The sequence below is a fragment of the Dryobates pubescens genome, chromosome 2, assembly GCF_014839835.1.
Source record: "Dryobates pubescens isolate bDryPub1 chromosome 2, bDryPub1.pri, whole genome shotgun sequence".
NCBI classification, from domain to species: Eukaryota; Metazoa; Chordata; class Aves; order Piciformes; family Picidae; genus Dryobates; species Dryobates pubescens.
Window position 1 is genome coordinate 36,557,833 of NC_071613.1, and position 27,838 is coordinate 36,585,670.

The 27,838-nt window shown below is 38.4% G+C and overlaps 1 protein-coding gene across 2 annotated transcripts in view; it reads left to right on the forward strand.

Annotated features, from left to right (window-relative positions):
- The window catches only part of FIGN (fidgetin, microtubule severing factor), a 97,678-nt gene extending 73,934 nt beyond the window's left edge, over nt 1-23,744 (forward strand). For both annotated transcript variants that reach the window (XM_054175075.1, XM_054175067.1), the window contains exon 2: nt 19,955-23,744. In XM_054175075.1, the coding sequence (XP_054031050.1) occupies nt 19,963-22,197 (2,235 nt within the window). In that variant the 5' untranslated portion in view covers nt 19,955-19,962 and the 3' untranslated portion in view covers nt 22,198-23,744. The remainder of the gene's footprint in view (nt 1-19,954) is intronic.
- Nucleotides 23,745-27,838: the final 4,094 nt, after the last annotated feature.

A 27,838-nucleotide genomic window follows, 5' to 3' on the forward strand; every position in this document is an offset into this window, starting at 1 on the left:
CTATTATCTATCCCCTAAAGGCCTCCTACACATTGAAGTCCACAGTGGAACTCACTAGTACGGATGAAGCAGAGAAACCACTGCAGGATTCCCTATTTCAAAGCTGAACCAATATTCACCATTGACACATTCATTCATCTGTGCAGGGTCATTGGAAATCCTCTTTCTCTAGTTTTTCCTTCCCTTCAGGGAGCAATGCTTAAAAGAGCAAACCCCTGGTGTGAAGAGATAGAAGAATTCTCAGCGTGGCCAGTGATGCTAGGAATCGAATTAAAGTTGTCCATTTGCAGATGACTGTATACTCAGCTCTCAACATGATCAGCTATGGGGCTTGCTTCTAATGTTTTATTTGAAATGCTGTTGATGGCACTTAGTTATATTAGGGGAAAAAAATGTAAAATTTGTTTCTAAAAAATAAGAAAAAATGCTGAATTTCAAAATGTCTGTGGTTCCTGCTGTTCCTATTAGGTCTGGAGGTTGTTAAGGATCATGTGCCAGAGAGGTAAATAATTACAGAATTTACTTCTTTGGGTAATTTAACACTTGTCACTTATTCTGCTATTGTTGACATCTCTATTTTGGCATAAATCAGATTTTGACATTACTAAACCTACAATTTTGTTTTAATTCACACACATTATCTCTTCCACTTGAAAGTCACTGGGAAGACACAGACTGCCATGAAATCTGAAGTGCCTTCAGTCAACATGAAGAGAGCCTCTTTATTTCAGTTTCATTTCCTGCTAATGGAAATGAACTTGGTGAACACATTGGGGCATGTTTAGAAACTGTCAAATGGAGATTCTGTAAAAGGAGTTCTGAGAATTTAAAATGTCTCTGTCAGTTTGGTAGATGAAAGGCTAAGCATAGTTAACTATTTGGTCACTTGCCCAAATTTCTGTTCCAGCAATACTCCCAAAAAAGTGTGAGTGGCAGAGGAGTTGGTGCGGTGTATCCCCATCCTTGATGACTGCTAGGCAGTTTAATTTTTGTCACTAATTTCAAGGAAACCTTAGACAAAGGTTATTTTTGTGAGTAACAGTGGGCACGATCTGACACCAACATAAATCGCAGTCTCTTCAAGTAGCATCGAGAAAGTGAAATGGGAGAAAGAGTTGGAGGCTACAAATTATTCCACCACATAATTATGCAGCTTTATTCATATGACTGCTGAGATATCCACATGCCTGTAAACAACACAGAGACCTAAATTATATACATTAGCAGTAACTTGAAGAAGGGAGCAAGGGAACCATTCAAACAATTGCAATTCCCTGTCATAGCAACTTGTGGCTTTACACAAAGCTATCCTAGAAATAATGATTAAATGTTCTTTTTCAGCTAAATCACACAGGGGGTATCTTTATGCAGTGCATATAAAAGTAAGTTCATTGTTCATCCCATCATCAGTACTTCTATACCCAAGTATGTGAGGTGTTATAAAGAGGTAGCATTACAGTGAGATATTTTAATCTAGTTGTATGACCTTACACTAGGGGAAGAATTTTTCCAAGAGGAGCAGCCCAGTAATAAGGGTGAGATTTGTCCTAAAATGGCCCAGAGCTTGATCTAGCTTATCAACTACTGCTACAATTCCTAATTTGTCGGGCACTAGTGCTTTTTCTGGGCAGTCTGTCACTTAAAGTGCTGTGAGAGACAGTTTAATCATTTTAAGAGTATGCTGTGCAACTGATCTTGGGAATGCCCAGTACTCACCAGTGATTTATTGAAAAAACATTTGTAGCATGACTGTCTTTCCTTCAAAACCAGTCAAAATATTAAAAAAGCAGTCATGCTCAGCAGCAGTTTTCATTGATGCATTTAGGGCATTCCCCTCTTTAGCAATCCATACCTTTTTAAGAAATGTCATTTCTGGTTATCCTCAATACAAAATGGACCATCAAAGCTACCTTGGTGCAACCTTACCTGTTAAATATCAGTCTGTGCCCTCAAACCATTTGTTATCAGGTACCTTTTAGTTCATTCATGGCAGACTTTGTTTAATATGTAGAATGAAAAAGCCAAGGATACAGCCTAAAGTATTTTTCATCAAATCAAATATAGGATATTTATTTAAAATGGTTTGGATGTATTCTTGAAAATGTGGAACAAAATTTTTGTATTGTAGCATGCCAAAATGATTATGGGTCTAATGAAAACAACATGAAGATACACAAAAAAACCCAAACCATGACAAATTCAGAGAGTTGAAAATATTAGTAAGGCAGGCCATGGACAAATTTAAGCTTTTCTTAACTTCAGAAAGTACTTACTGAGTACTTCAGCACAGAAGTTCTACCTTGCTTTCCTGTATTTTGTAGATTGAAGTTTCTAAGGTCCTCATAAATGTGATTTCCTTGTTCCTACTGTCTACTCTTTGTTCTCAATACTAGATACATCTGCAGGACAGCTAATCCTGTATACTGGTGCAGGGAGTTAAGACTTCATCTGCCCCTCAGCAAGGGGGTTTTCAAACACTGAGACAGGATCTTTCCACATGAATTTCACAGGCCATTGAGGGGGAGCATGTTGAAGGGCTGTGCTGTTTTCTGCAGAGTTAAATTCCTAAAATGAGTGGCAATCACCCAGAAGAATCCAGAAATATGCTTGCTAGGTGGTAGGGACAAAATGCTGCTTTGTTAACTTCAAAAACTTCTGCTGTCCTATTTTCTGACCACCGTTTTGCACTGCTGCTCATGATTTTATGCAGTTTAAAGTTTGAGATGAGGACAGTGCAAAAATGCATGTAGAGAAATGGGTGAAGGAGAGAAGATCATATATGTTGGTTACAGGACGAGAGATGTGTCTGAAAAAAACTGTCTGTTAGAGAAGACCTCCTGACTTGCTGTCAGTGAATAAACTGTTAACATTTATTGACTATAAAAAGCAATTAACTGAATGGGTTTTAGGTTTTTATGAATAAAACTTCATTTAGGCATAAATAATCTTACAGGATACTGCAGTGCAGTGGGATGGTTGCTGAAGAAAGCACTTAGAATTTCTTGGAAGGATATGTGTTTGGGATTGCACTCAATATAGTCTATTGGGAGAGTCCAAAACATCTTTTTTTATGGTGCTTTTTCTTTCTGCTAGATTCCATACTAGACAGTGTACCATCACTAGAGACTAACATCATCACTGCTCTGGGAGGGGAAATAAATGTATGTGTAAAGTTATATATACCTACTGAGAGAGAGATTCTCTGAACCAAAGCTTTATATTTTGTCTCTTTAAAAATCCATATAAAATACAAATACAGAATCAAAACTGTAATAGTGAGGAACATATTTCCCATCTCATGCTGCAGGGCATAAGCTAATCTGCCGCTGAGATCAGGCAGAAACCCCCCTTCAACCCTGTGTTGTTTTTCATTACACAACTAGCTGTTTGCATTATGGTTTTTATTAGAACTTGATTGTTTAATGACAAAGATACAGAGTTATGCTAAAATAAATAGAAAGCTCTATTGTGGAAAAGCAGAAAATAGACTGTATGAAAAAAATTAGGTAAAAGTCAGACTGCTAGATTCTGCTGTGCTCACCTCAATCCTTCCAAAGCTTGTGGATGTTTTCCTCACTCATACATGCATTTTCTTTATTAACCTCCATCCCCCAGACAAACTCACAACTGTATTATATAGGACCTTGTGTTGTTCCTTTTGCCTCCCTTGTTTTATAAGGAGAGATTTCCATAAGCAATTTCAGTCAGGGAAGTTGTGTACTAGACCACTCTACATGCGAAGATCTAATCGGCAAATCTGTATGTTTAAACCAATCTGAAGTGCAGAGAATATTGTCTGCCATAATAAAAAGGGTTCCAGTTTAGCTGGATAAATATGCTCATCTGCAGCAACTCATTTATTATGTAGCTTTTGCAAGTGTGTCATAATAGCACAGTAACCTCAGCAGTCTGCATAGGTGGTTTGTGTGCTTCTGTTTAGAACTATTATGTGGGGATTTTTGTTGTTTTGGAGGGTTTAGGAGTTTTGTGGTTTGGTTTCTCTGTGGGGTTTTGTTACTTGTTTGTTTTGGTTGGTTGGTTGGTTTAGGTAGTTGTTTATGTTTAAAAGAAAACATAACCAAAACAGTGCAGAATGCCAAATGAACCAATTTTATATGGTATTTCATCCAAGCCACTCTGTTCTCCATAAAAATAAATAAATAATAGAACTGCTATAAACAAGAGAACAGAGAAATCTGAGGTGTTCTGTACTCAAAGGCACCCTACAGATTGTTTATAGTACCTATGACTGAAGGTCAAACTGAGACTGATGCTGGATCCTGATCGGGAGAAGTTGGGCTAGAATATTGGAATGTCACTAATGGAAAAGAAAATAATGTCTATGCTGCTGTAGAAGGTGCAAGACTTCATGTGGGCTCCAGCTTCTTTTATTTATGTTGTCTTTTGGTGGAGATGTCCTGAGACTAGCCACTCCAGGGCTTGCTTTAGGTTTGGATAACAGCAAACATTACCTCTAAAACTGTTGTATGCTGCTTGGCTGTACCAGTGCTGCTAATGGCGGCACCTTAACTTCAGCATAGGTCTGAGGTTCTTCTTCCTACCCTTTTTTTTTAGGATCCTAAATGCTCCTTCTCACCAGTTCACAGTGTTTTGGGTCACAACAATGCCATGCACCGCTCCAGGCTTGGGGCAGAGTGGCTGGAAACCTATCTAGCAGAAAAGGACCTGGGGTGTTGGTTAACAGCCATCTGAACATGAGCCAGTTGTGTGCTCAGGTGGCCAAGGCAGCAATAGTGTAGCCAGAAAGAGCAGAGGAGGGATTGTGCCCCTGTACTCAGCACTGGTGAGACCACACCTTGAATACTGGTTTCAGTTTTGGGCCCCTCACTTGAAGAAAGACATTTTGGTGCTGGAGTGTGTCCAGAGAAGAGCAACAAAGCTGGTGAAGGGTCTAGAGAACAAGTCTTATGAGAGACACCTGAGGCAACTGGTATTGCTTATTCTGGTGAAGAGGAGGCTGAGGGGAGACCTCATTCCTCTCTACAACTCCATCAACGGAGGTTGTAGTGAGTTGGGGGACAGCCTCTTCTTCCTAGTATCAAGTGATAGGATGAGAGGAAATTGCCTGGAACTGTGTCAGGGGAGGTTTAGATTGGGTATTAGGAAAAATTTCTTTGCAGGAATAGGGGTCAGGCATTGGAATAGTTGTCCCAGAAGGTAGTGGAGTTGCCATATTTGGAAGTGTTCAAGAAATGTGTGGACATGACACTGAAGGACATGGTTTAATGGCCAGTGTGGTCTTAGATTGAAGGTTGAACTCAATGATCTTAGAGGTCTTTTCCAACTGAAATAATTCTATGATTCTATGAATTCTGCCTTGACTTTAATCTGCTCCTGTAGCTTCACCTGGGAGTTTCTTTGACTCCCTTCAATAGTACAAAATGTATATCATGTATCTTAGAGCACAGGATTGTCACTCACAAATAATACAAAGTTTAATGATTATTCAGAAGTAGAAGAGGAGGAATTGCAAAGCAGCTGTGGTGTCTCTTGTTTTATGGAGCTTTATGTTATGTTATTTTACAGAGGGTGGGTGCTAAATGTGTGACTTAAAGGTATAACATTTAGAATTGCAGCAGCACTGAAATTTTGCATCCAAGTGCAAATCCAGTTCAGAGTTAAGAAATTGGAAGATATTTTGATCTGAAAGCTATAAAAACCCATCTGGGAGTAAGTTCTGGGTGTGCAGTTGGTTAGGGTTTTTTCACCTTTCTCCACTTTGTAGTGCAAAGACGTACATACCTCAGAATCAAATGAAACTGGCATTAATTTGGTAGTCTCAGTTCTCATAGTTCTATTGATTCAGAAAGCTGCAAACAGATATGGAGGTTTAGATTTAGGCATTTAGGATTACTGCAGTTTTGGGGCTAGGGTACACAAAAATAATGAAAACACTTGTTCAGTAAAGGAATGCTTCTTAATATCTTAAGATGGAATTCTGATATAAAAATCTGAGTTCAAGAGAATCAGTCTTCATCATTTTGTTGGTGGTTTCATTATTGATTATTCATCCTTAAGTACTTCTTTTCCAATGTCTTGTCCTCCAACACAAACTTCCTCTCCTAGAATGTCTAATAAGCAAAACAACATTTGCATCCCTATGTATTTTTCCTAATGAGAGACAAAGAAAAGTAGTCTTGGTCATTCTTACTGATAACTTCAAATATTATGTCAGGCCTAAATCAGGAGAACAGTGGCTATTCCTCAAGATTTGCTCTGGATATTTATATCTTCTTGGCACTCACCCTTTACGTATTTATAAACATTTATAAATATAAATGCGTAAAGGGTGACTGCCAAGAGGATGGAGCCAGGCTCTTGGTGATGCCCAATGACAGGACAAGGGGCAATGGATGGAAGTTGAGGCATAGGAAGTTCCATGGAAACAGGAGGAAGAATTATTTCACTGTGAGGGTGACAGAACGCTGGAACAGCTTGCCCAGGGGGGTAGTGGAATCTCCCTCTCTGGAGATGTTCAAGACCTGCCTGGATGAGTTCCTGTGTGATCTGCTCTAGGTGATCCTGCTCTGGCAGGGGGATTGGACTAGGTGATCTCTCAAGGTCCCTTCCAGCCCCTAACATTCTGTGATATTTAATTAGGTGCAATTTACATGCAATTTATTTTCTTCTTTTTTTTTTTTTTCCCTCTCTTTCAGCATTTGTTAGGTAGTAGTATTGATATGCCTAGTACACTGAGGTGCACTCTAGTTAAATCAAACTTTCTATTGATAAAAACTTATCTTGTGCAGGTGGCTTTGTTTTATGGGTAATATATGTCACCAACAGTACCTTTTCAGAGCTGAAGTGCTCTTTACGTTAGGAACTTGGATTTTTTGGTGCTAACTAGGTATTAGGAGTTGATGGTATATGAAATGTGTCGGGAAAACAACATTAGTTGTATACACGTATATGTGTAAATATACACGTATACATCCATAATCTTATTTTCAAACCAACTAATTTGCTGTATATTTCCTCAAGCATTTTCAGCTGTTTATGTGCAAGGAAACGTGACAAGTGTTTCTTCAAGTATCTTGTTTTATTGGCCATTTTTGTTCATTATCATTCATCTGGTGACAACAACATTTATTATTTGTATATTAATGACTGGAAATTGTTAAGTGATGGAAGAGCAGTCAAACAAAGCTAGGTGGAATTAACTTTATGCATGCTTGGTAGATAATACTCAACTTACAGTACTCTGTGCATTCCTCAAATGCTCTCTGATTAAGTACCATTTACAGAGCTAATCCAGTCCAGCACAGTCTTTTAAGCAGTTTTAAAATTTGTTCTGGAAATATTATTTAATCCCAAGCATTTTCAAATATATTTTTAGGAGGGGAAAAAAGTCTATATTGCAGTAAATCTATCATCATAGCTACCAATTCCTTGAGCTTAATTATGACACTACTAAATGTGAAAATCTATTCAGCGCTAGGAACACTTTTCACATTACATTCACGCTAAAGATTGGCTGTTAAGAGCTCATTACTGGTAGTTTTCTAAAGAGCGGTTTATTAAACACTGTTACCTAATAAGCATCTTTGGTGGTGCAAATTGCTGAAAACAGTAATGAGTCTGATTAGACTTCATTTCAATTACGACAGCTTGTCTAGCAAAAAAAAAATCTCTCCTTGATGCTTTGGAATCTGGCTACAAGGCATTAGATGGCTTAAAAGGAAAATGCCACCTCTGTGTTTCCTTTCCACAGTTCAGTAATGAATAGAGAGCTGTCCAAGTAGCCATCCAATTTAAAAAACTAGATGGGCAGCATTGGAAGCACAATCCTGTTTACGTAAAAATTCTACAAAGGCTTTTCAGTTAATATACCTAAATAGGGTCATATTTAGGTTTCCTCTGCTTCCCTTGCATGAGAATATAAAACTGTAAGAAAAGATAAAATTAAAATTATTCACTTCTACCTCCTTTGCACAGGTTATGCATTCCTTTGACTAGTGTAATGCACCTTTCAATTGTTACCTGTAAATCTTTTACATATCTTACAGGTTTTACTTGAAATCACAAAGCTCTCACAGCTTTCAGCAGTACCTTGTAATTCAACTTGGGTGGGGAGAGGGTTATACTGTAAAACAAATTTCAAAATTAAACCAAAGCTCTGTAATTTTACACTACTGGTATAAAATACATGAATGCTTTAGTTTATGAACTTAATTTTCTGATGCTAAGAGTGTTTAACTCTATCAATGTTATGCTTTCTTTGAAGTCATTATGTTACTTACACATTCAGGATGAAAAGAAAAGTGTTGATGGAAAAAGAACTTCAGATGATAGTTCCTGAATATTTAGTACAATCCTAATGTTCCTGTTGGTAGCGTATAGCATTTTTAATACTAAATTCGTATGAGTGCATTTTTATCATATCATTTAATGCAAAATTGGATGGAGTGTAACTAAAACCTTGAAATAAATTATGCTTGGAGAAATGACAAAAGGGGGTCACGCATGGAAGATGCTGTGCTGCTGAAGGCAGTATGTTGGACTAGAGTCTCAGAGGGTGGCTGAAATGACCTTCTGTCTAGTCAGTTTACAGCAAATTTTAGGAAAGTTCACATGCAATAGATTTTGAAACCCACTTTATTAGACATAGGAAATAAATCAGCATCAGGAAATGCAACAAATATCAGAACTCACTCTGTTTAGATTTTAAGGAAATATTTTCTGTGATTAGTTTTTACTAAACATGTGGCATGAAACCCAAATTCTGGTGAACAAGATATATCATTTTCACAGTTAACTGCTGCATAATTGTTGTTTTAAATGAAAATAATAAAATAAAAGGTGGGGAACATTTATTTCCTTCCCCATAAATTGTAAACTTCAGTGGTTCATGTGACTTCAAACCAGAGAAGTGACAGGGGAATCAAGCTCATGAACTGTGGGGTCTGGACATCTCATATTGATACCAAAACCCCCTTTCTCTCTCTTTTTGTGATGTTACTTTATCTTTTCATTACTTAGAGTTAGCTGTGATATATTGTATGTCTTGTAAGAGAAAGGAATTTCATCAGTGTACTTCATCAAACATCAAATGAAATAGTGCAAATTTTTTGTTGTTTAGAACATCATACAAATGCTATTATTCAGCCACACGAACCCATGCCTGTAGTACGCTTTGAGATGATAATCAGTGGAGCTTGACTTCCGTACCCTGAAGCAAATTTTAAAACCATCTCATCATTAGGTGACTACATATAAGATAACACAGTGGACAAAATTACAGGAAAAATAACACAGTTTATTGGTATTTAAGCTATTAACAGTGCTCAGCTAGTTGTTGATATGATCATTGCATGGTTTAGATTTTTGTTGTCTCTTGAACGTTGTTTACAGAAAAGGCTGAACTTGTGTGATAGCTTCAATGGAATGTGACATTTTATCAGTTGGGTTCTATCATTTCTTTTTGTTTTTAAAGGCAGTGCACTATTCTCTTCTGCCCCTTGAAATGTCTGTGAACCCTCTCAATGACATACTGTGTGTTTCATGACATGGCTCAACTTTTCCTGTTGCAGGGTGAACTTTGCACTTTTTCAGAAAGGAGTACCAATATATAAAATGATAAGCTAGTTTATTTTCTTTCTTAATCTCTCCAGGAATATGTTAAAAATTTCAGCATATACAGAGTTAAATTTCTTAGTTAAGACATTCTCTCTCTGGTGCCTGTATGTGTGTAAACTATATAAATACATATGCATATATATATATGGAGAGAGAGAGAGAGAGATTTCTATATTTGTCTATAGAAAATTCCCTTTTCCTTCTCCCTTAGTCCCCCAGACAGTTTGTCAAGCTAAATGAATTATCTGTATAGTTCACTTTTCAAATACTCAGGAAACAATACAGTAAGTCCCAAACCAAGACCATGCAAAAAAAAAAATGTTTATGTTCTATTTTTCAGTAGTTAGCTCAGATAACATTTTATTGAATGAACAGGAAAGAATCTCTGGAATTTGTGGAACACAATAATTGAAAGGTTTAAGTAGGGGAAAAGATTTAGCTGAGCTTAGTGTTTCTAGGATGTCAGTTCTTTGGTTATGCTTCTGCTTTTAATCTTGTTTCTCTGCTTTGGGGGGAGCAGGAAGGGAAGGAAGGATCAGCTGCTCATATAGCCAAGCCTGGGAAGGAGCTGTGCTGGAGCTCCGTTTTCCCCAAAAGCGTGATTAGTAGAGTTCAGATGACTTAGCTAAGGTGTTCCCTACCATGAGGAGGAAATCTCAGGTTCCCTGTGATAACATCATCCCTTCTTTCCAGCTTCATCTCTCACATTGAAATATGGATGCTGTTGTTTGGGGTTTTTTTGGTTGTGTTTTTGTTGTTTCGTTTTTGGTTTTGTTTGGTTTTTAATGAAAAGATAAATAAGGATATGAGCTGATAGTACAGTCCTTTTGCACAGGAGATTCTCTTTGGAAAGACAGCGTCTGCCAGCACGAGTTGCTCTGATGCTTACAGTAGAGAAAAACGTGTGTGGTATGTGTCTGGTATGACGGGGAAAACAGGGGAGAGTGGATGAGCTCTGCTAAGAGCTCCCTGCTCTTAATCCTGGGCCACGTAAGGAGCATTCTAAAGCAGTTTATCTTCATATGTCGTCTTGTATATAAGAAACAACACTAAACCCACCAAAACTAATTTCATATGTAGCTTTTTCCACAGCCTTCAGATCAAAGTTATTTTCTTCAGGCTGGACTAAATTATACGCAGGTCCCAGGAGTGAAGGACACTGAATTAATGCACTCTGCCACCCAGTCCTGGCTATAGAATATTTTTGTCGAACTGTGAGACATAACATCTCTTTTACTATTTCATTAAAAATTAATGTGCAGATTTCCAAAAAGCGAAATGCATAAATAACATAAACAAATTCTGCGAAAGCTTTGTATGCTGTGGAGTCATCTTAGGAAGGATTTTTTTTTTCCTTGAGTATCAGATTACTTCTATATATACATTTAATCAGTATTTGTTCTCATTTAGCTAATTAGCAGAGGTACTCTAATCTCAGTAAAGCAACTGTTCACACCTCCCCTATATTGGTAGGTTTTGAAATAAGCACTTTAAAAAGAAAGCAGTATTCCTGGTTGTAGTCTGGAGCATTGTGTTATTGGACCATGTAAATTTGCCTTTTCACACTTTTTAGTTGAATGTGATGGGTCAAACCTGACTACAGTTACTTGAAACTTACTGATCTTTGTGTTCATATTTGTTAGGCAAATAGGGCTGGTTAGATATACCTCTGGAATTAACCTTCTCTTGCAACACATAAAGCTATGAAATACATACATACATATATATATAAAAGAGCCTTATGACTGAAAATACATATATATATAAAAGGTAGAATGGAGTGGAATTTATACACACTGCTGCTGCTGTTAATTGGAGGGAAATGTATTTTCAATAACTTGCTGTGTAACTTGATCTTGAGTTTTAGAGCAAGGGTACTTTCTAACATTTTGGAAAATGTAAAAAGTGATGCACTTAAATCTCTATTTATTGTGCACCCACTTTGTTCAAATAAAATATGTCCCTTTATGGCAGTTTTAACCCCATTTATCCTCATGCACAAGTGCTCACCTGTTATTTACTCACATAAGAGAAGGTCGATACTGCAGAACAAGGGAAGTGCTCTGTTGTGACATAAAACATACATATTCATTAGCTCTGCTGTCCCTATGGACACATGTGGTATGTCCTCATGATCTTCATTTGGCAAAAAGAAGTAGTCTTATGAAGGAAATTGTCTTAATGGATTTAAGATTCACAAAATAAATGTTTTAAAAATACTTTATGTACAGTGAGGAACCAAGGCTGTAATTCTAAGTCAGAATGAAAAAAAAATTCCTCTAAGAGGAAACAATGTACTGAATCATGATTAGGAACAGAAATGGAAAAAATTACATAATCCAATGTTTGAAAATTATTATTGTCAGGTGTTGTTTTTTTCCCCTGGAAGAGGTTGCATTAGGATCTGAATGTTCTGTATGAAGTTCCTTAGTGCTGAAAATTCATTCCTTCTGCCTCTAACTTAGTGAAAAACAAGTCCAGGGTTCTGTGTTTCACCTGCTGCAGTTGATTTCATGAGGAACATGATGAAGCAGTTGAGTGTATTTTATTTCCTCTTCTTTTAAGGATTTGTGTTATGCTCTTCCAAGGTAAATGTGTCTTAAACTCCACTTCTGGAAGAGGAATGAAGGAAAAGCCTACTTCTGCTCTTTTGTTGCTTAAAAAGAGAGTATTCATTTTGCTGCACTTCTAAAACATTTTGTGGAATTTATTGTAGGTTTGAAGTAAGCATTTCAATAGGAGCATGATCATGCTTCAGGTCTAAACTGGTCCGCATTTGCAATGTGCATAAACACTTGTTCCAAGTGGCCAAACTCCATATTCATTTATGATTATATTTTACCATGTGAATATTTTAATTCTCAGAATCACTACTGTTATTCTGCTGTTCTGTTATTCTGCCTAGCTAGTAGTTGGGACTTTTCTGCAAAAGCTTTGTATGCTGTGGAGCAGTGCAGGCATAAATGGCACATTATTTGGTATATTAATTCTTTTAAAAAGACTTTGTAGCTAGAAGCATGTGTTCAGTGCACCACAAAAAAGTTGTTTTTTTCTATAAAAGTTATGCTTACTTTTGTTTACATTTGCTCTTATTTTCAACATTCTCTAAGAAATTATCATGTTTGTTTGGCATAGACAAAATATGGTAGGTCCTTTATAGAAACAGCTTAAAAACGTAAAGCATTGGGAAAAGGAAGCACCATAATAAGTTAAAAGAGAACTCATTGCAGTTATTGTCTTCATTGGTATTTTTTTCTAGCTGGTTTAAAAAAGTATTATAAGCAGTTGAGTACAGTGAGGGCAGACCCATATAGTAAAATATCTTAAAGATAAACTACAACAAATCATAAATATGACCAGTTTTATATATAGCAGGGTTCTGGCACATGCATGCATAAATGGTTTTATTTGGGGTATGCAATGATAATGCATCAATGTGATCATGCTGCAAGGGTGGAGCCCTGAACTGAGAATGTTTTTTAGCTTAAGGACCACTGCCACAGAGAAACCAATACCACCAAGGTGGGCAGCAGAAGCCTGTGAGGTCCCATGCATGGAATGCCTAAGTGAGTTCCTATCATTTGTCAGCTGCTGTTTGGTTGGCCTACAGATCCAACCTGCTTCTGCTTCAAAAATATGAAAGTGTCATCTCTGGACTTAATTTGCTTTTGCTTGCTTGACTGCTGTTCCTCCTTATTTTTGTTTCTTAAGGCCTTTGAAACTGATGGATCTACTAAAGGCTGTTTAGCAAGAAACATCTTAGTGACTGTCAAAGGCACTGTTTCATGTAAGTGGCAGGGAGGGGGGCTTGGAAGGAGAGAACTTAATTACTGTAAATATATTGCCATTTGCTGTTGTGAGGTGTGAAAGTGTTATTTAAAAGGAATAATCATTTGATAGTATTTAAGTTAGATAATTGGGATGTATTCCACAGCTGAAATTTCATTCTTAGCTGGTCCAGGCTCTCCTAAAATATGTTTAATTTTTCTTGTTGATTTTATCTTTAAGTGATGTTGACATATATGCAATCCTCAGTATTACTTGCAGTTCAAATGTTTTGTTTTAAAGATTGAAATGTTTCCATTCTCCTTGATAGATGGGAATCATATGGTAAATAGCCTGACAATAGCTTGCCCCTATTAATGCACATGGCATTCATAGGGTATATATATAATAAAAGGAAGAACAGATCGCTACCAATAAAGTGCTGAGAGCACTTTCCAGGTCTGTTTTCTTGAGTTTGTGGCTGCCACTTACTGAAAAAAACTTCCAAATCTGGGCCCATACAACTGGGGTGTTCGGTTCGAGGTTCATCCTCCCACCAAGTCCTTTGACGTCAAAGGAGTTCCTCATGGACTGGAGCAGAGGTCTTCACAGAGTAATTAGAAAATAAATGTGGAAATAATTTTCTTTCCTTTTTTTTCTTTTTCCCTGCAAAACATAATTAGCTCAATCCACTCTTCAAAATCCCTCCTGTTTCCAATTAAGGGAGATCAGTTGCACTATCTTCAAACGGCTGAAATTATGCTTATTAATAAAAATTGGAGTGTTAAAGAAATGTTTTATCTTGAATTAATTTTTATTATTATGGGACATATAACAGTATACATTCTTACAAAGTATTATCAGATTTAGCACAAACCCACGAAGTCGTGTGTCCTACATCTCAAACAGCGGTTACGCTCTGACTCTTTTACTCAGCTCTGTCCCATGCTTCAGAAAGATTTTAAAATATGGATGTAGGGCCTGATCCTCAAGGTACTAGCACCTTCAGCTTTCACTGAAGTATGAGGAATCCTGACATGCTTTCAGCAAAGTGTCTGTTGGTAGCTGTTTTGGCAGAACTGATCTTTGCATGTCCCCAAGAAGCAGTCCCTTGGCTAAAATCATTATGATCCATTGTGTAAATACTCAGTTATCTTGTGTAATTGGAGACAGGGCTGGGAGTAGCAGTTCACTGAGCAGGGACAGCTTTTGGAGTCTTTGACTAAACGTATATTCAATTCAAAGCTAAGAATTTCACATCCACTCGAAGTCTAGAGGGAAGAGGATTTGTGGTACTCAGAGCTGTGGTTTTGGAGTTGTTGCCTCCCAGGCAACAATGTGCTCCTACAAGTTTGTTCTGGACCCATACCAGACCTATCTTATTTACTTGTTTGCCCCTGGTACAGTCTACCCCTTTTCAACAGTGCATTAAGCAGTTGCTCAAATCGCATTTGCCCACATGCCTAAAGTTAAGAACCTACTGGAGTTACTGATTTTTACAAAGAAACCTCTAGACCTGTGCTAGATAGGACCTAGGGCATTGCAGGGATGAACAGAACAGAGAGACCACAATAGAAAAATTATTTTCTTTTGCCTGAAGTATGTTGAAGGAACCTTTGGTGGGCCCTGATCCAAACTGAAGTTTTGGTAGCTGCTTGGGAAGGGTGGTGTGCTGCCCTCTTTCTTGTTCCTTTGTGTTATTTAGCTTTTGTTCCCCAGCATCTCTGGAAGATCAGTGCAACCTCTGCCAATATGTTCAGAAAACCTTGATTATTTTATTAAAAATTTGAATAGATGAGATGCTTACTAAAGTCCCAGCACCTTTTATCTTAAAGTAGATCATTGCTAACTAAGTTCATTAGTTGGAAAGTGAGTTATCATCATTTGGACTTGTCTGCAAAACACTGTAAATCCTTTGTTATGTTTTTGCCTAGCTAGTAGTCTGGACTTTTCCATGTCTGTCTTCAAAAGAAATCCTTTCATTTAAATTAGAAGGAAAGGCTAGTTATTTATTTTTATCTTCTGTAACAGATATAATCCTGTCAGGGACAGAGCAACTTGACCTGCCACAAAGGGCGGCAGTGGAGGAGGGTTCTTTGTATGCAGAAACTCATTTGAGCTCCAAGCAGGATCAGGCCCCACTGGACATCTAGGATCTTTAGAATATTGCTTGTTCCTTTTTGCATCCAGATTGCAATGTTATTTTTTTCCTAACTCTGTCATTCTTTCCTTTTTTGTTTTACTTATTTTAATTCATAAATCTGAATATCTAAGTAGATTTCTACCATATAGAATTATTGTATGTGAAACTGATAAAGTATTATGTATTCGATTTTGCATTTTCAAGCTAAGTGTGCCAAATTAGAAAAGGAAAAATATGGTCAAAGACTTGGTTCAAAGTAATTGAATAATGAAATTGTTTAATATAATTACTTTAAATGCAAGTCAGATAGATCCAAGTGAAAGAATTGTGGAGTAGGGATGTATAGCAAGGCTGTCAGGACAAGGGAAAATAAATTCTGTTAAAAAAGCCTACACTGCCTTTCCTATAAAATGTATTAAATCTATCTTAAAAGCAATTCTCTGATAAGTGCATACCTGTACTTAAAGAGCAGAATGCTTTCCTTTTGCCTTTTATAGCCCATAGAAGCACAGTTTACACAGTTCAGAAATGTCGATAGCTCAGAGAATTCCAAAGTTAGCAACGATTTTTTTTTTTTTAAATACATTCAGCTTTGTGTTACTGCTGGATTTTCAGAAAGTTACAAGGAAATACACTATTGCCAGGACTGTGATTTATGTCAGAGTTAAAACTATCCTAAAAAGATGAAAAATCCAACCACTAAATATTTCCTTATTTACCTGGCTTTAGGTGTTTATATCAGCATTTGGGTCCCTAACAAAAGAAATGCAGGAAGGTGTGTCAACTCAAGCCAAAAGCAACTAATAAAAAGCAATTTAAAATACGAAGAGGAAGTGGCTGCAAACATTAAGCAATGGGGGGAGAGGGAGGGGTGGCCTGTCGGGAAGTGTTTGCATAATTAAAACAAAACTACAATATCTTCTTCTTTTTTTTTTTCCCCTCCTAAATCAGACATTTGATTTCTGTCAAACAATTATTGAACTATTAACAAACGGAGACAAACCTAGGAAAAGTTTTCTACTTTTTCAGTTAATATAAAATTGAGGAAATGGCTCTTTGTGCTCCTAGTCCAGACCATTCCAGTGGACTCCATGTAAATACAGATTTCTTCTCTGCTTACTAATGCAAAAAATATGCTTATGGTTAACTATTAACCTATGCTTCCAAATAACACTAATGATTGCAATGTGCTGGAATAAATGCTCATGTTTCATGGGATGAGAACAGTCCTGTTCTCTTAAGCTTACCTAATCAAAGCCTAATCCTGCCTTTACAGCCTTTGTTAAATGCATTGGTATTTAATATGCATCGATAAATAAACTTTCAATTATTGTGCAGTGAGCATATCCAAAGATAGCATGACAATGTGAAACTACTGGTCTATCCAGCAATTACTCCAAATAAAGAATGCTAATGATGTGATTTCCCCTCTCCTCTTAAAATGGATAATTCTGATTTTCTGACATTCTTTTGCAGCCTCATAATAAGGAAAATAAATTAATCTAGACAAATGAAATTCAAATAATTGAATTTTTACACTATCTAGATATATCTCCGCACTGTGACTAGAAATAGAATTATTTTAAAAGCACATGATCCATTTTAAATAATAAAGACCAACTGATGAAATTTTTAAAGTATTTGTGAAAGATATTTTGAAAAGCTTGCTAAGTGGGTAGTGTATGATATATGTTGTTGTGCTCTGACCTGGTGTATTCCTTTATCTTTTTTAATTGAATAGTCTTCCTCTTACAAGCCATGGAAGACAATGTGCCAAAAGCATGTTCATTAACTACAGTACAATACCAGCCCAGCCAGAGTCTTTGCTGCATCCATGCCTGGTTTACCTTCATTTTCAAAAGTTTCACTGATGCTTTAGTGCATTCTTTGCAAAGCGTCTTTCTCAAGGCATTCATTTGTCAGTACCTAGTGAAATATCAATTTCTTAACTATTTTTGCATCTCTCTAACAGAAGCTTGCAGTGTTTGGGTATGTCTGTTGCAGAACATGAATAGGTTTTGCTTGTTTGTTTTGTTTGGTCATTTTTTAAAATCAAGAGTAGTGAACTCGTGTGTCTGTTAAGTAGTTCTACGTTACAGTAACATTCATATTCTTTCCTTTTAGAAAAACTTGAAGTAAATATAATGACATTAGGAGAATTTAAAATGCCAATTACTTGCAATTGGCTCTTGCTGATTTGCTCTTCAGATTTGTGACTGACATTTAATGAAGTATGATTTCTGAAAAGCTTCTGATAGATTATCATTAAAATTACAGTTGGGGGGTTGTGGTTTTTTTTTCACTATGAGTATGATTTCTGTAATTTCACCCAATTTCATGATGTATTTACCCCCCACATCAGAAACAATTAGCAAAAAAAATTGCATTAATGCTAAATGAAAGAAATAAATCTGCCAAAAACTCAGTCTCAAAGCTGTGTTTCTCAAAAGCTCTTCTCTGAATGAACTTTTATAGGATAATTGTATAATTGTTAACAGACATTTTTTGCAAGTTGTCAAAGTGTTTGAAAAACGATAAAGAAAGAGAATGCTTAGAAAAAAAACCCCACAGTAATCAATGGTATGGTCACATGGGCTAAGAACTGCAGTACTTGTACTAATACAATATAAGGCTCATTAGAGGTACTTTGCAGTTTTCAGGCTAAATTTAAATTATTTGGTGATTTGCAAATACATGAATGAAAAAAAAATAAAAATTAAGAATCCAAATGCAAATGAGTGCAAGTGCAATAAAATATAATTGCAAATGAATCTGTTGCTTTATTCATTTATTGTGTAATTACTGCAATCCTTCCCACCTTGTTTTCAGTATTTCTTAATCATTAAGTCAGAAGCATGACAGCAGTGCCAGCCCTGGCATGATTCTCTTTGACTAAAACCTTGTAAATTAACACAATTAGCACAGCATCATCCTGCTAATTAACTTCCAGTGTCTGGTGCAGTGGTTTTGCAAACAAGGAAGAGGGAGTCAGAAGGGAATAAACATGCCATTCTGTTACCAAACTGTGTGTTGTGTTAGGTTTAGCTCAGCGAGGCTAAGCTGGCCATGTCAGATGCCAGAGTCAGGCAATGAAGAGCTAAAGGGGTTGGGGAGAAAAACAGGAGGGGGTAGAAGCTGTCAAAATAGACTGCCAGTAATTCAGGGGGGAGCTAGTGCCACAGATGCTTCATTTCGACTAGGCCTCCTCCTTATCAGAGAATCTGTGCCAGAGGGCACAAGACTGTTTGCAAAAATCACTTTTGGTAATGCGAGAGAGATTAAGGAGGTCCATTTGATACAGCTGTGCAAAAATCAGCCATGTCACTACCATGCGTAGGTACGAGTTGGAGAGGGTTATCTTCATGCTTGTAAATTGCTCTTGCAATTGCACGTGGTGGATTACAAGGAGGGGGGACAATGCACATCACATCATTTACAAGATTAATTGCTTTAAAATTACATGTTGTTTGGGGTTGTTTGGTTTTGGTTTGGGTGGGTTTTTTGAATTGATAGGGTGTTTATTTTATAGCCAGCTGTGGAAGCCACAGAACTTTTAAGGACTTGGTTTCATTTCTTTGTTTTTCTTTTTTTTTTTTCCCCCCTCTTTTTTTGGTTGTTGTTTTTATTTTATTTTTTTTTCCACAACCCTCTTTCTTTGTACCCTGGAGGCTGTGAGGCGGCAGGGGTGGGGGAGAAGAGAGAGCAAGCAAGGAGACCGACAGACAAGTCATGCTTGTTTTTTTTTTTCCAGAGCCTCAACAACAGAACTGAGAGGCAGAAAGGAGCCAGTTGTAATTCATACCGAGTTGTAGGCTTTGTGTGATGAAAGCGACGGAGCGCTGCCTGGGAGATTGCTTTGCTGCACTCCACGAAGCAGATTTGAAACTGTCGTGGACCACTTTAGATGAGAGTTGGATTATGGAATGACCTGCTATGTCTGTGTCATATTGTTCTGCGCAGGGTGCATTATACTGTGCTAACTAGGTGTTCAGTACCAAATAAGAGAGGTGTCCTAGATGTGATCTGTCAGCTGTGTCTCATATTTTTATATTGGTTAAAATATAAAACTGAAACAGTGATGAGAGAGGACAGAGCAGTTGGATGCCTTATATGTGAACAGTAAATCTACTGTCAGAGTATTTAAAATGTATTGAGTCTTATTTAATTACTTTGAGAAATCTGGCATTACCTGTATTTTCTCAAATTAGCAATAACTCCCTATTGAATTGGCAAAAAATGGGGCTCCATTTGTATGTGCCTGCAATAAACCAAGCAGCTTATACTGTTTCATAAGGGCAATGCATTTTCTTTCCATAAGGATTTGTGGTGTTAAGCACAGTGTTTCAGAGGAGCCAAAGAAGTTCGCAGACAGTACATTTGAGAACTCATTTAAAAGCATCTGAAAAAGGCCAAGCTCACTGTTAACTTCATTTTTTCCTGCTGCCCTAGGCTTGAAGATGCAGTGGACGCCGGAGCATGCCCAGTGGCCAGAACAGCACTTTGATATCACTTCAACCACACGGTCCCCTGCACACAAGGTGGAAGCCTACCGAGGGCACCTGCAGCGCACCTACCAGTATGCCTGGGCCAATGATGACATCTCAGCTCTGACTGCCTCCAATCTTCTGAAAAAGTATGCAGAAAAATATTCTGGTATTTTGGAAGGCCCAGCTGAGCGGCCCATCCTCAGCAATTACTCTGAAGCTCCCTCGGGGCTGGTAAATGGTCGGAAGAATGAAAGTGAGCCCTGGCAGCCATCGCTGAATTCGGAGAGCGTCTATCCCATGAACTGTGTCCCAGATGTTATCACTGCCAGCAAAGCTGGGGTAAGTGCAGCCCTTCCTCCCGCAGATGTCTCGGCCAGCATTGGGAGCTCTCCTGGGGTGGCCAGTAACCTGGCCGAACCCAGTTACTCCAGCAGCACCTGTGGAAGTCACACAGTTCCCAGTCTTCATTCAGGGCTCCCATCTCAGGAATATGCCACAGGATACAATGGCTCATACTTGCATACCAGTTACAGTGGCCAGCCAGCACCTGCACTTCCATCCCCACATCCATCCCCCCTGCATAGTTCGGGACTTTTACAGCCACCACCACCACCACCAGCCCTTGTCCCTGGCTACAACGGGACCTCTAACCTCTCCAGTTACAGCTACCCTTCTGCCAGTTATCCTCCTCAAACTGCTGTTGGCCCCGGGTACAGTCCTGGGGGTGCCCCACCACCCTCTGCATACCTGCCTTCAGGAATCCCTGCTCCAACCCCTCTGCCCCCAACCACTGTCCCCAGCTACTCCTACCAGGGCCATGGTCTGACACCCATTGCACCATCTGCCCTGACAAACAGTTCCACCAGCTCTCTCAAAAGGAAAGCTTTCTACATGGCAGGGCAAGGAGAAATGGACTCCAGTTATGGAAATTACAGCTATGGCCAACAGAGATCTACACAGAGTCCCATGTATCGAATGCCCGACAACAGCATTTCAAATGCAAACAGGGGGAATGGTTTTGACAGAAGTGCTGAAACATCATCCTTAGCATTTAAGCCAACAAAGCAACTAATGTCCTCTGAACAGCAAAGGAAATTCAGCAGCCAGTCCAGTAGGGCTCTAACACCCCCATCCTACAGTACTGCTAAAAACTCACTGGGTTCGAGATCAAGTGACTCGTTTGGGAAGTATACCTCCCCAGTAATGAGTGAGCACGGTGATGAGCACAGGCAGCTCCTCCCTCACCCAATGCAAGGCCCGGGACTTCGTGCAGCTACCTCATCCAACCACTCTGTGGACGAGCAACTGAAGAATACTGACACACACCTCATTGACCTTGTTACCAATGAGATTATCAACCAAGGACCTCCCGTGGACTGGAGCGACATCGCTGGCCTAGATCTAGTAAAGGCCGTCATTAAGGAGGAGGTTTTATGGCCAGTATTGAGGTCAGATGCATTCAATGGACTGACTGCTCTACCTCGGAGCATCCTTTTATTTGGACCTCGGGGAACAGGCAAAACGTTAATGAGCAGATGTATAGCTAGTCAGCTGGGGGCCACGTTTTTCAAAATCACTGGCTCTGGCCTTGTCACAAAGTGGTTAGGGGAAGGAGAAAAAATTGTCCATGCCTCCTTCCTTGTGGCAAGGTGTCGCCAACCCTCGGTGATTTTTGTTAGTGACATTGATATGCTCCTTTCCTCTCAAGTGAGCGAAGAACACAGTCCAGTAAGTCGGATGAGAACCGAATTCCTTATGCAGTTAGACACTGTACTGACTTCTGCTGAGGACCAAATAGTAGTAATTTGCGCCACAAGTAAACCGGAAGAAATTGATGAATCTCTTCGAAGGTACTTCATGAAACGACTTTTAATCCCACTTCCTGACAGCACAGCGAGACACCAGATAATAGTACAACTGCTCTCACAGCACAATTACTGTCTCAATGACAAGGAGGTTGCACTGCTTGTCCAGCGCACAGAAGGCTTTTCTGGACTAGATGTGGCTCATTTGTGTCAGGAAGCCGTGGTGGGTCCACTCCACGCCATGCCAGCCACAGACCTTTCAGCCATTATGCCCAGCCAGTTGAGGCCAGTTACATATCAAGACTTTGAAAATGCTTTCTGCAAGATACAGCCTAGCATATCTCAAAAAGAGCTTGATACATACGTTGAATGGAACAAAATGTTTGGTTGCAGTCAGTGATACTACTTAAAAAAGAAAAGTAATGAATGTTGGCACACACAGAACCTGCTACGTAGGGTAGAGAACCCTTTTCAGTAGTGATAAAATTGCAAAGGGTACTGGGAAGACTACAATTTACCTTGGCTCTAAAGAGCCAGGGTAGACTTGAAGGAAAAGTGCATCAAACAAGAGCTGCTGATCTGAAAAAGCCACACATGACAGAAAGCGCATGTTGATGCTCAGTTCTGTTCAAGCTAGACAATACTCACCAAGGAGCAAGGTGCAAGGGGGTTGATTTCAGAAGGACATGAACCCTGTGTGTTGATTCCATTCTGCTGTTCTTGAGATTTAGTTGCTGTCAAGTGCCTGAAGTGGTGCTTTATTTTTTGTTTGCCTCACAATTACATTGGTGGCATGTGCTAATATAAAGAGCTTTAACTTCAAACATTATTGGACTAAAGAGATGAACGGTTGTGTTGCGACAGAGAACCAGATTTTTGCTATTCTAAGAGCAACAGTATTCCTCAATCCTGTCTGTTCTGTGGTGTTAAACTAAGAACAGGTAAAACAGGGTAATGGTAATCTGGACCTTAATTTCTGCAGTTCATTTCTTTTAATGTTCTGTCTGCAAAAACTCAGGAAAGTGATTGTGATTTGTACAGTACCTCAAAGGAATGTGTTGAAAGCACTATGTACTGCTGAGAGTTATAGGCTAGGCTTCAATGTTACTTTATATTAAATATGTATGTTTACCTCAACAATTGGAAAATGGCAAGGAAAATTACTTTGAATGTATCCAGGAAAAAAACTAAAGTGTAATATGACTGAAGCTTTACAGTTTTTTTAGAAATAGAAACAGAGGGATTTCCCAGTGTTCAGAAATAGTTCTTTTGCCAATTTGTCAGATCAAGCCAGAGCAGAACAATTTTTCTTGTCGGTAAACTGTAAAGAGTTTTCAGCATATTGCTCCTTGGTAATTGTGTGATACAGTTTTTTAGAAGGTGCATAGATCTAAAAAGAGCCACTTAATCGCTTTATGTTTGCATCTGAAACAGTCAAACGTAAGATTTGGTAGGACTCCAAGAGGCAAATTACCTTAATCTGTGACTGCTGGTCTTCATTGTGCAGCTCTAGTCATAGTTTTGAGGTTATTTTGGTGAAACTGTAGAGAGTGGGATCAGTGTAGGTCGCTGGCAGAGCTATGGGTTGCAGAGCTGTTTATAGCAACGCAGTGGACTGTGACCAAACAAACAGTGAAAATAACAAAGCAAAACTGAACCCTCAAAGTACGTTTATTTCCTTTCCCAAACTGCAAGATGAGTTTTTACTGTGTACGTACGGCTCCATTGTCCTTAATGCAATCTTCATTTAGCATCCATTAGAAATCTTCCAGGCTGGAGTGTGCCCACCATTATTTCTACCTCAGTTTTGTTACATTTCTCTTGGAAAGCAAAGTAAGAAATAGGGCAAAAACCAACACAAAAGTCAGATTACATTAGGAATGCAAACCTGCTAAACAAGTTTCAGAGAGCTGCTATTTTTCCCCTGAAGTCAAATTTTTTCCTGTGTTAGTGCTCTTTACCCACTCCTCACCCACCCCCCCCCACCCCCATTTTTTTTTCCCCTCCTCCAAATATACATATTCTGGTGTCTTCCTTCTGGAAAGACTATCTGGCATGTGTGGCATTTTGTTCAGTTCTCCCCACCTCCCCACCCCAATTTTTTTTATCCTTTAATGCTTTCTGTGCAACTCTTGGTGACAGCTGACTGATGTTGGGTAATGTCTCAGAGCAGGAGCAGTGCATGTTGCAGCTGCCCAAAGCTTCTGCCATCAGATGAAGAAAAGAGACTTGCTTTTTTGAATGTATTTTTTGTTTGTTTACTTTAAAGAGACAGTAACAAAACTGTTGCAAAGCACTGGCATTTAATGTTTCTGTTGAGTAATGTACATTCAAAACCATTAAATAAATGCACTGAAAAGCCCCAAGAAGAGAGATACCAATCTGTTACTAGGTAATGTTTGTCTTCTCAAAAATTGTACAGACCTTTTCCGTTTTGTTAAATCAATGGAGACATTTAGCATTCACAAAGCTAATGAGGGATTTTGTGATATTGCTGGAAAGTTATGACTATTGTTTATTAGTTTCCTTTTCTTTTTTTTTTTTTTTTTTTTAAGATATATATATAGATAGATAGATAGAACATGCTAAAAACAGAGCAAGTAAACCAAAATCTAATTTAAGATGGATTCCTGGCAAACATTTTGTCTATCTAAAACTTTATGTTTCAAGCATAAAAATAACATTTTAAAAACAGTGCCTTTCATTAAGGATATAGAAAATAAGACTTAAGTACATCACCTGCTTTTGTTGTTTTGGTTTTAGGGTTTTTGTTTGGTTTGGTTTGGTTTTATTTCTTGTTTCTTTTTCTTTTCAACAGAAATTACAGTCTATGGTCTTTGTTATGACCCAGTCTTTCTGCTTTCCCAAAACCTCCAAGGCTGCTTCTTCACACTGGTCATTCAACCATCCTCATATTTGGGAGATCCCAATGTCCCTATTAGCTGTAGATTCACGCTGATCACACTGGCAAGTATGCTTTTGCAGACCACTGACCCAATTTCTGTCATAGACCATGCCTTTCGTATCTGCCATTGAGCTGTGCTCATTTGAAAGGCTCAGACAAGTTTTGATAAACCAACTCTTGTTAACTGTTTCTCCTAACAGATTTATTTTTATTGTTTTTTGCTGATGGTAAAATTAAATCTACCCTCTAGTGTGTTTTTTTCCCCTCTTTTTATCCAGTAGCAAAACCAAAAGCAAACAAAATTGTAGCTGGTCCCTTTGGCTTCCAGCTTTAAATCATCCTCTTTAAAAAGTCACTCTGGGAAATTGATTTTTCAAATGTTAACCAAAGTGAGAAGCAGGCAGAAACTGAGATAGTGTGAAAATGCAGGTTCCACAAGCGTGCACACACACACACACACATGCAGGCTCGTTCTCTCCAGGGCTCAATTCAGCTTTGGGGCAGCAGAAGCAGAAAACCTCATCCTTCTTGCAGCAACACAAAGGAGAGGAGAACAGAGCTAATTGTTCCCCACATTTTTCCTTACTGGCACCTGTCCTTACAATTGCTCTAGAAGGATGCCTGTTGAATATGGTGAGAGCTGGAGCAGGTACACAGGAGGCATCTCAGCCCTTCTCCAAGTGGTTTCTGGCCACTCTTTTGTCAGAATTTCTCCCAGTTTGGAGGGGCTGAGCTAGCTGAACCCCATGCTGTGTCCTGTCCCATTTACTGCTTTTCTCTATCCTCCCATATACAGCCCCTGTTTTCTCCCTAGTGAGCAGATTTTGGTGTGCTACTAGTCCTTCACCCCTCTCCACAACCTTCTTTTCAAGGAATGTCAGCGAAGGGCTGAAGCACAATCCTGAACATGAGCAAATTCCAAAGGTTAAGCTTGCTTTTGAGAAGAGAGACAAAATATGTTCTAATGGTGTCTTCAGAATGAAATCTTTGCTGGTCTTTGACATTTCCATGGTAGAAAGCCATTTGCTGTCTTTTACAGTTGGGCAAAGCTGGAGGCTTCCACCACAGAAATACCCAAGTGGTTGTCTGGGGCCTCCTGGCTGTTGGTACAGCTCTGGATTTTAAGGAACCCAAAATCGTTACGGAGCATTTGCTGTGTCAACTTATCACTGCAGATGCTTTACATTGTATTTTAACGCGTAGATCCTGTTCCACATCAGCTCATTTTCTTCCTTGTTCCTTCAGTAACAATTCCTGTGGCAAAAAAAAAAAAGGTAAAACAAATTGAAGAAATATTTCTGCAAGCTGAAGGATCAATATCAATTCAAGGAGGAGTTTATAATGACCTTCTGTGAGACAGAAATGGAAATACTCTATACTTCTGGCATGTTTCTCTCAAAAATATTTAGAACATTAGTGGCAATATAGAAAAGTTTGCTGACTGAGCTGATCAATGGAATGTGAAAGCAGTTTACTTTAAGGCTATTTACTTTCACACGGATTATTTATCTATTAGTCAGTTTGCATTCTACTCAAATGCAGATAGATGGGCAAAATGTTTTCTTGAGCATTACAAACCTACCAAGGGGAAAATCAACCATCTGACTAAAATACATAGGCCAAACACCATCTGGGTGTCTTTACCAGCTATTTGGAGGCTGTGCTCTGTAAAATGACAAAAGGTCATATTTAAGTGGTTTTTTCATAGGATGTTTCTTTAGGGGATTGTCTAGTCAAAAAGATTGAAATTAATTCCTGCATCAAGATGTTAATATATTTATGAGCAAATTTGGGGATCTGACCAGGGTTTTCACTGTCTGCAAATACATACAACTTCAGGTAAAGGGCTGCTTTTATAATCCCCCTGCATTTTATTCTGAAGCACTCTGTCATGAGGGAGAGTGCATTGCTCAGATCTGAAGGATATACTTTGCTACAAAACAAGGCCATCAAAAGTTGTAGGGCCTCCTACCCTTTCACTGACACCAATCTGAAGGTGGAATAACCTTGTTAACTTTAAAGAATTATTCCTGATTTCTGCCCTTGTTAGAAAAATCATCTCTCCAATGTATAATAATCTATGTCTGTTGGTTTTCATCATCGGCTCTGAAAGCTACCCTTGTCCTCACAGCACTAACTCCTTTCCATCTTGTATGTGTGCATGTGTGTATATAATATTTATATGTGCATATACACCATGTCCAAAAGATAGCTTTGTCTCTTTAATTAAAAAAAAATAAAAATCATTTAATCATCTACAGATTTATCTCAAGCACATTAGTAAACATGGAGATACTAGTATTTCAGAATTCAAACAAAGCCCAGCAGTGCTGGTGACTAACCAATGCATGAACTGAAGCTCACACTCTGCAAGGACCTTTGGTTGACATTCGATTTTGAACCTGCCAGATGCATTTTTGTGAACCAGGGATACTGCATCTTTAATGAACAAGTCTCTACTCTTTCCCCTGTTTTTAAATACAACACAAGCAGTGTAGCACTAGGCACTGCAATTGTCAAAGACAATTAGACTGAAAGCAGGAAAATTTCACCTCCCTGTCTCAGTGATATGTAGAATGTCGGCAGTATGGGTCAGCCTTGCCACAGACTTGTGTGAGAATAGATGAATCAGTCCTATAGAATGTTAAATATTTATAAAATGGTTCTGTACTACACCAAGGTTGGGAGCACATTCATTCCTTCTTGTTGTTTTATAATAGAAAAAGAAGCAAAAGTTTATTTCCAAATCTAAACTTTGTGTGGTTCTTTTTTTTTTTTCTTCTTCTTCTTTTTTTTTCTTTTTTTTCTTCTTTTTGTTTTGTTTTTGTTCTCGTGGTTTATATGCAGTTGCTAGAGGCTTTTCATTTCCTTTTTAAAAATATTTTTCATCAGATGTCCGTTCAGACATTTCTTCTTTAAAACCATTTCTACCTCATTGCTACATATTGTACATGTAGTATTTATTTGTTGTCTTTTTTTGAATGTCATGCATTTCGTAAGAAAAAGACTTGTCCTTGAACTTGAACAGTCTACCTCAGAAAGACTGTCTTTACACTGAACAGTATTAACAACCTAAATGATAAGACGCATTAGCGAAGTGTGGCAGGGTAGATAATGCATGAGTACTTGGGATACT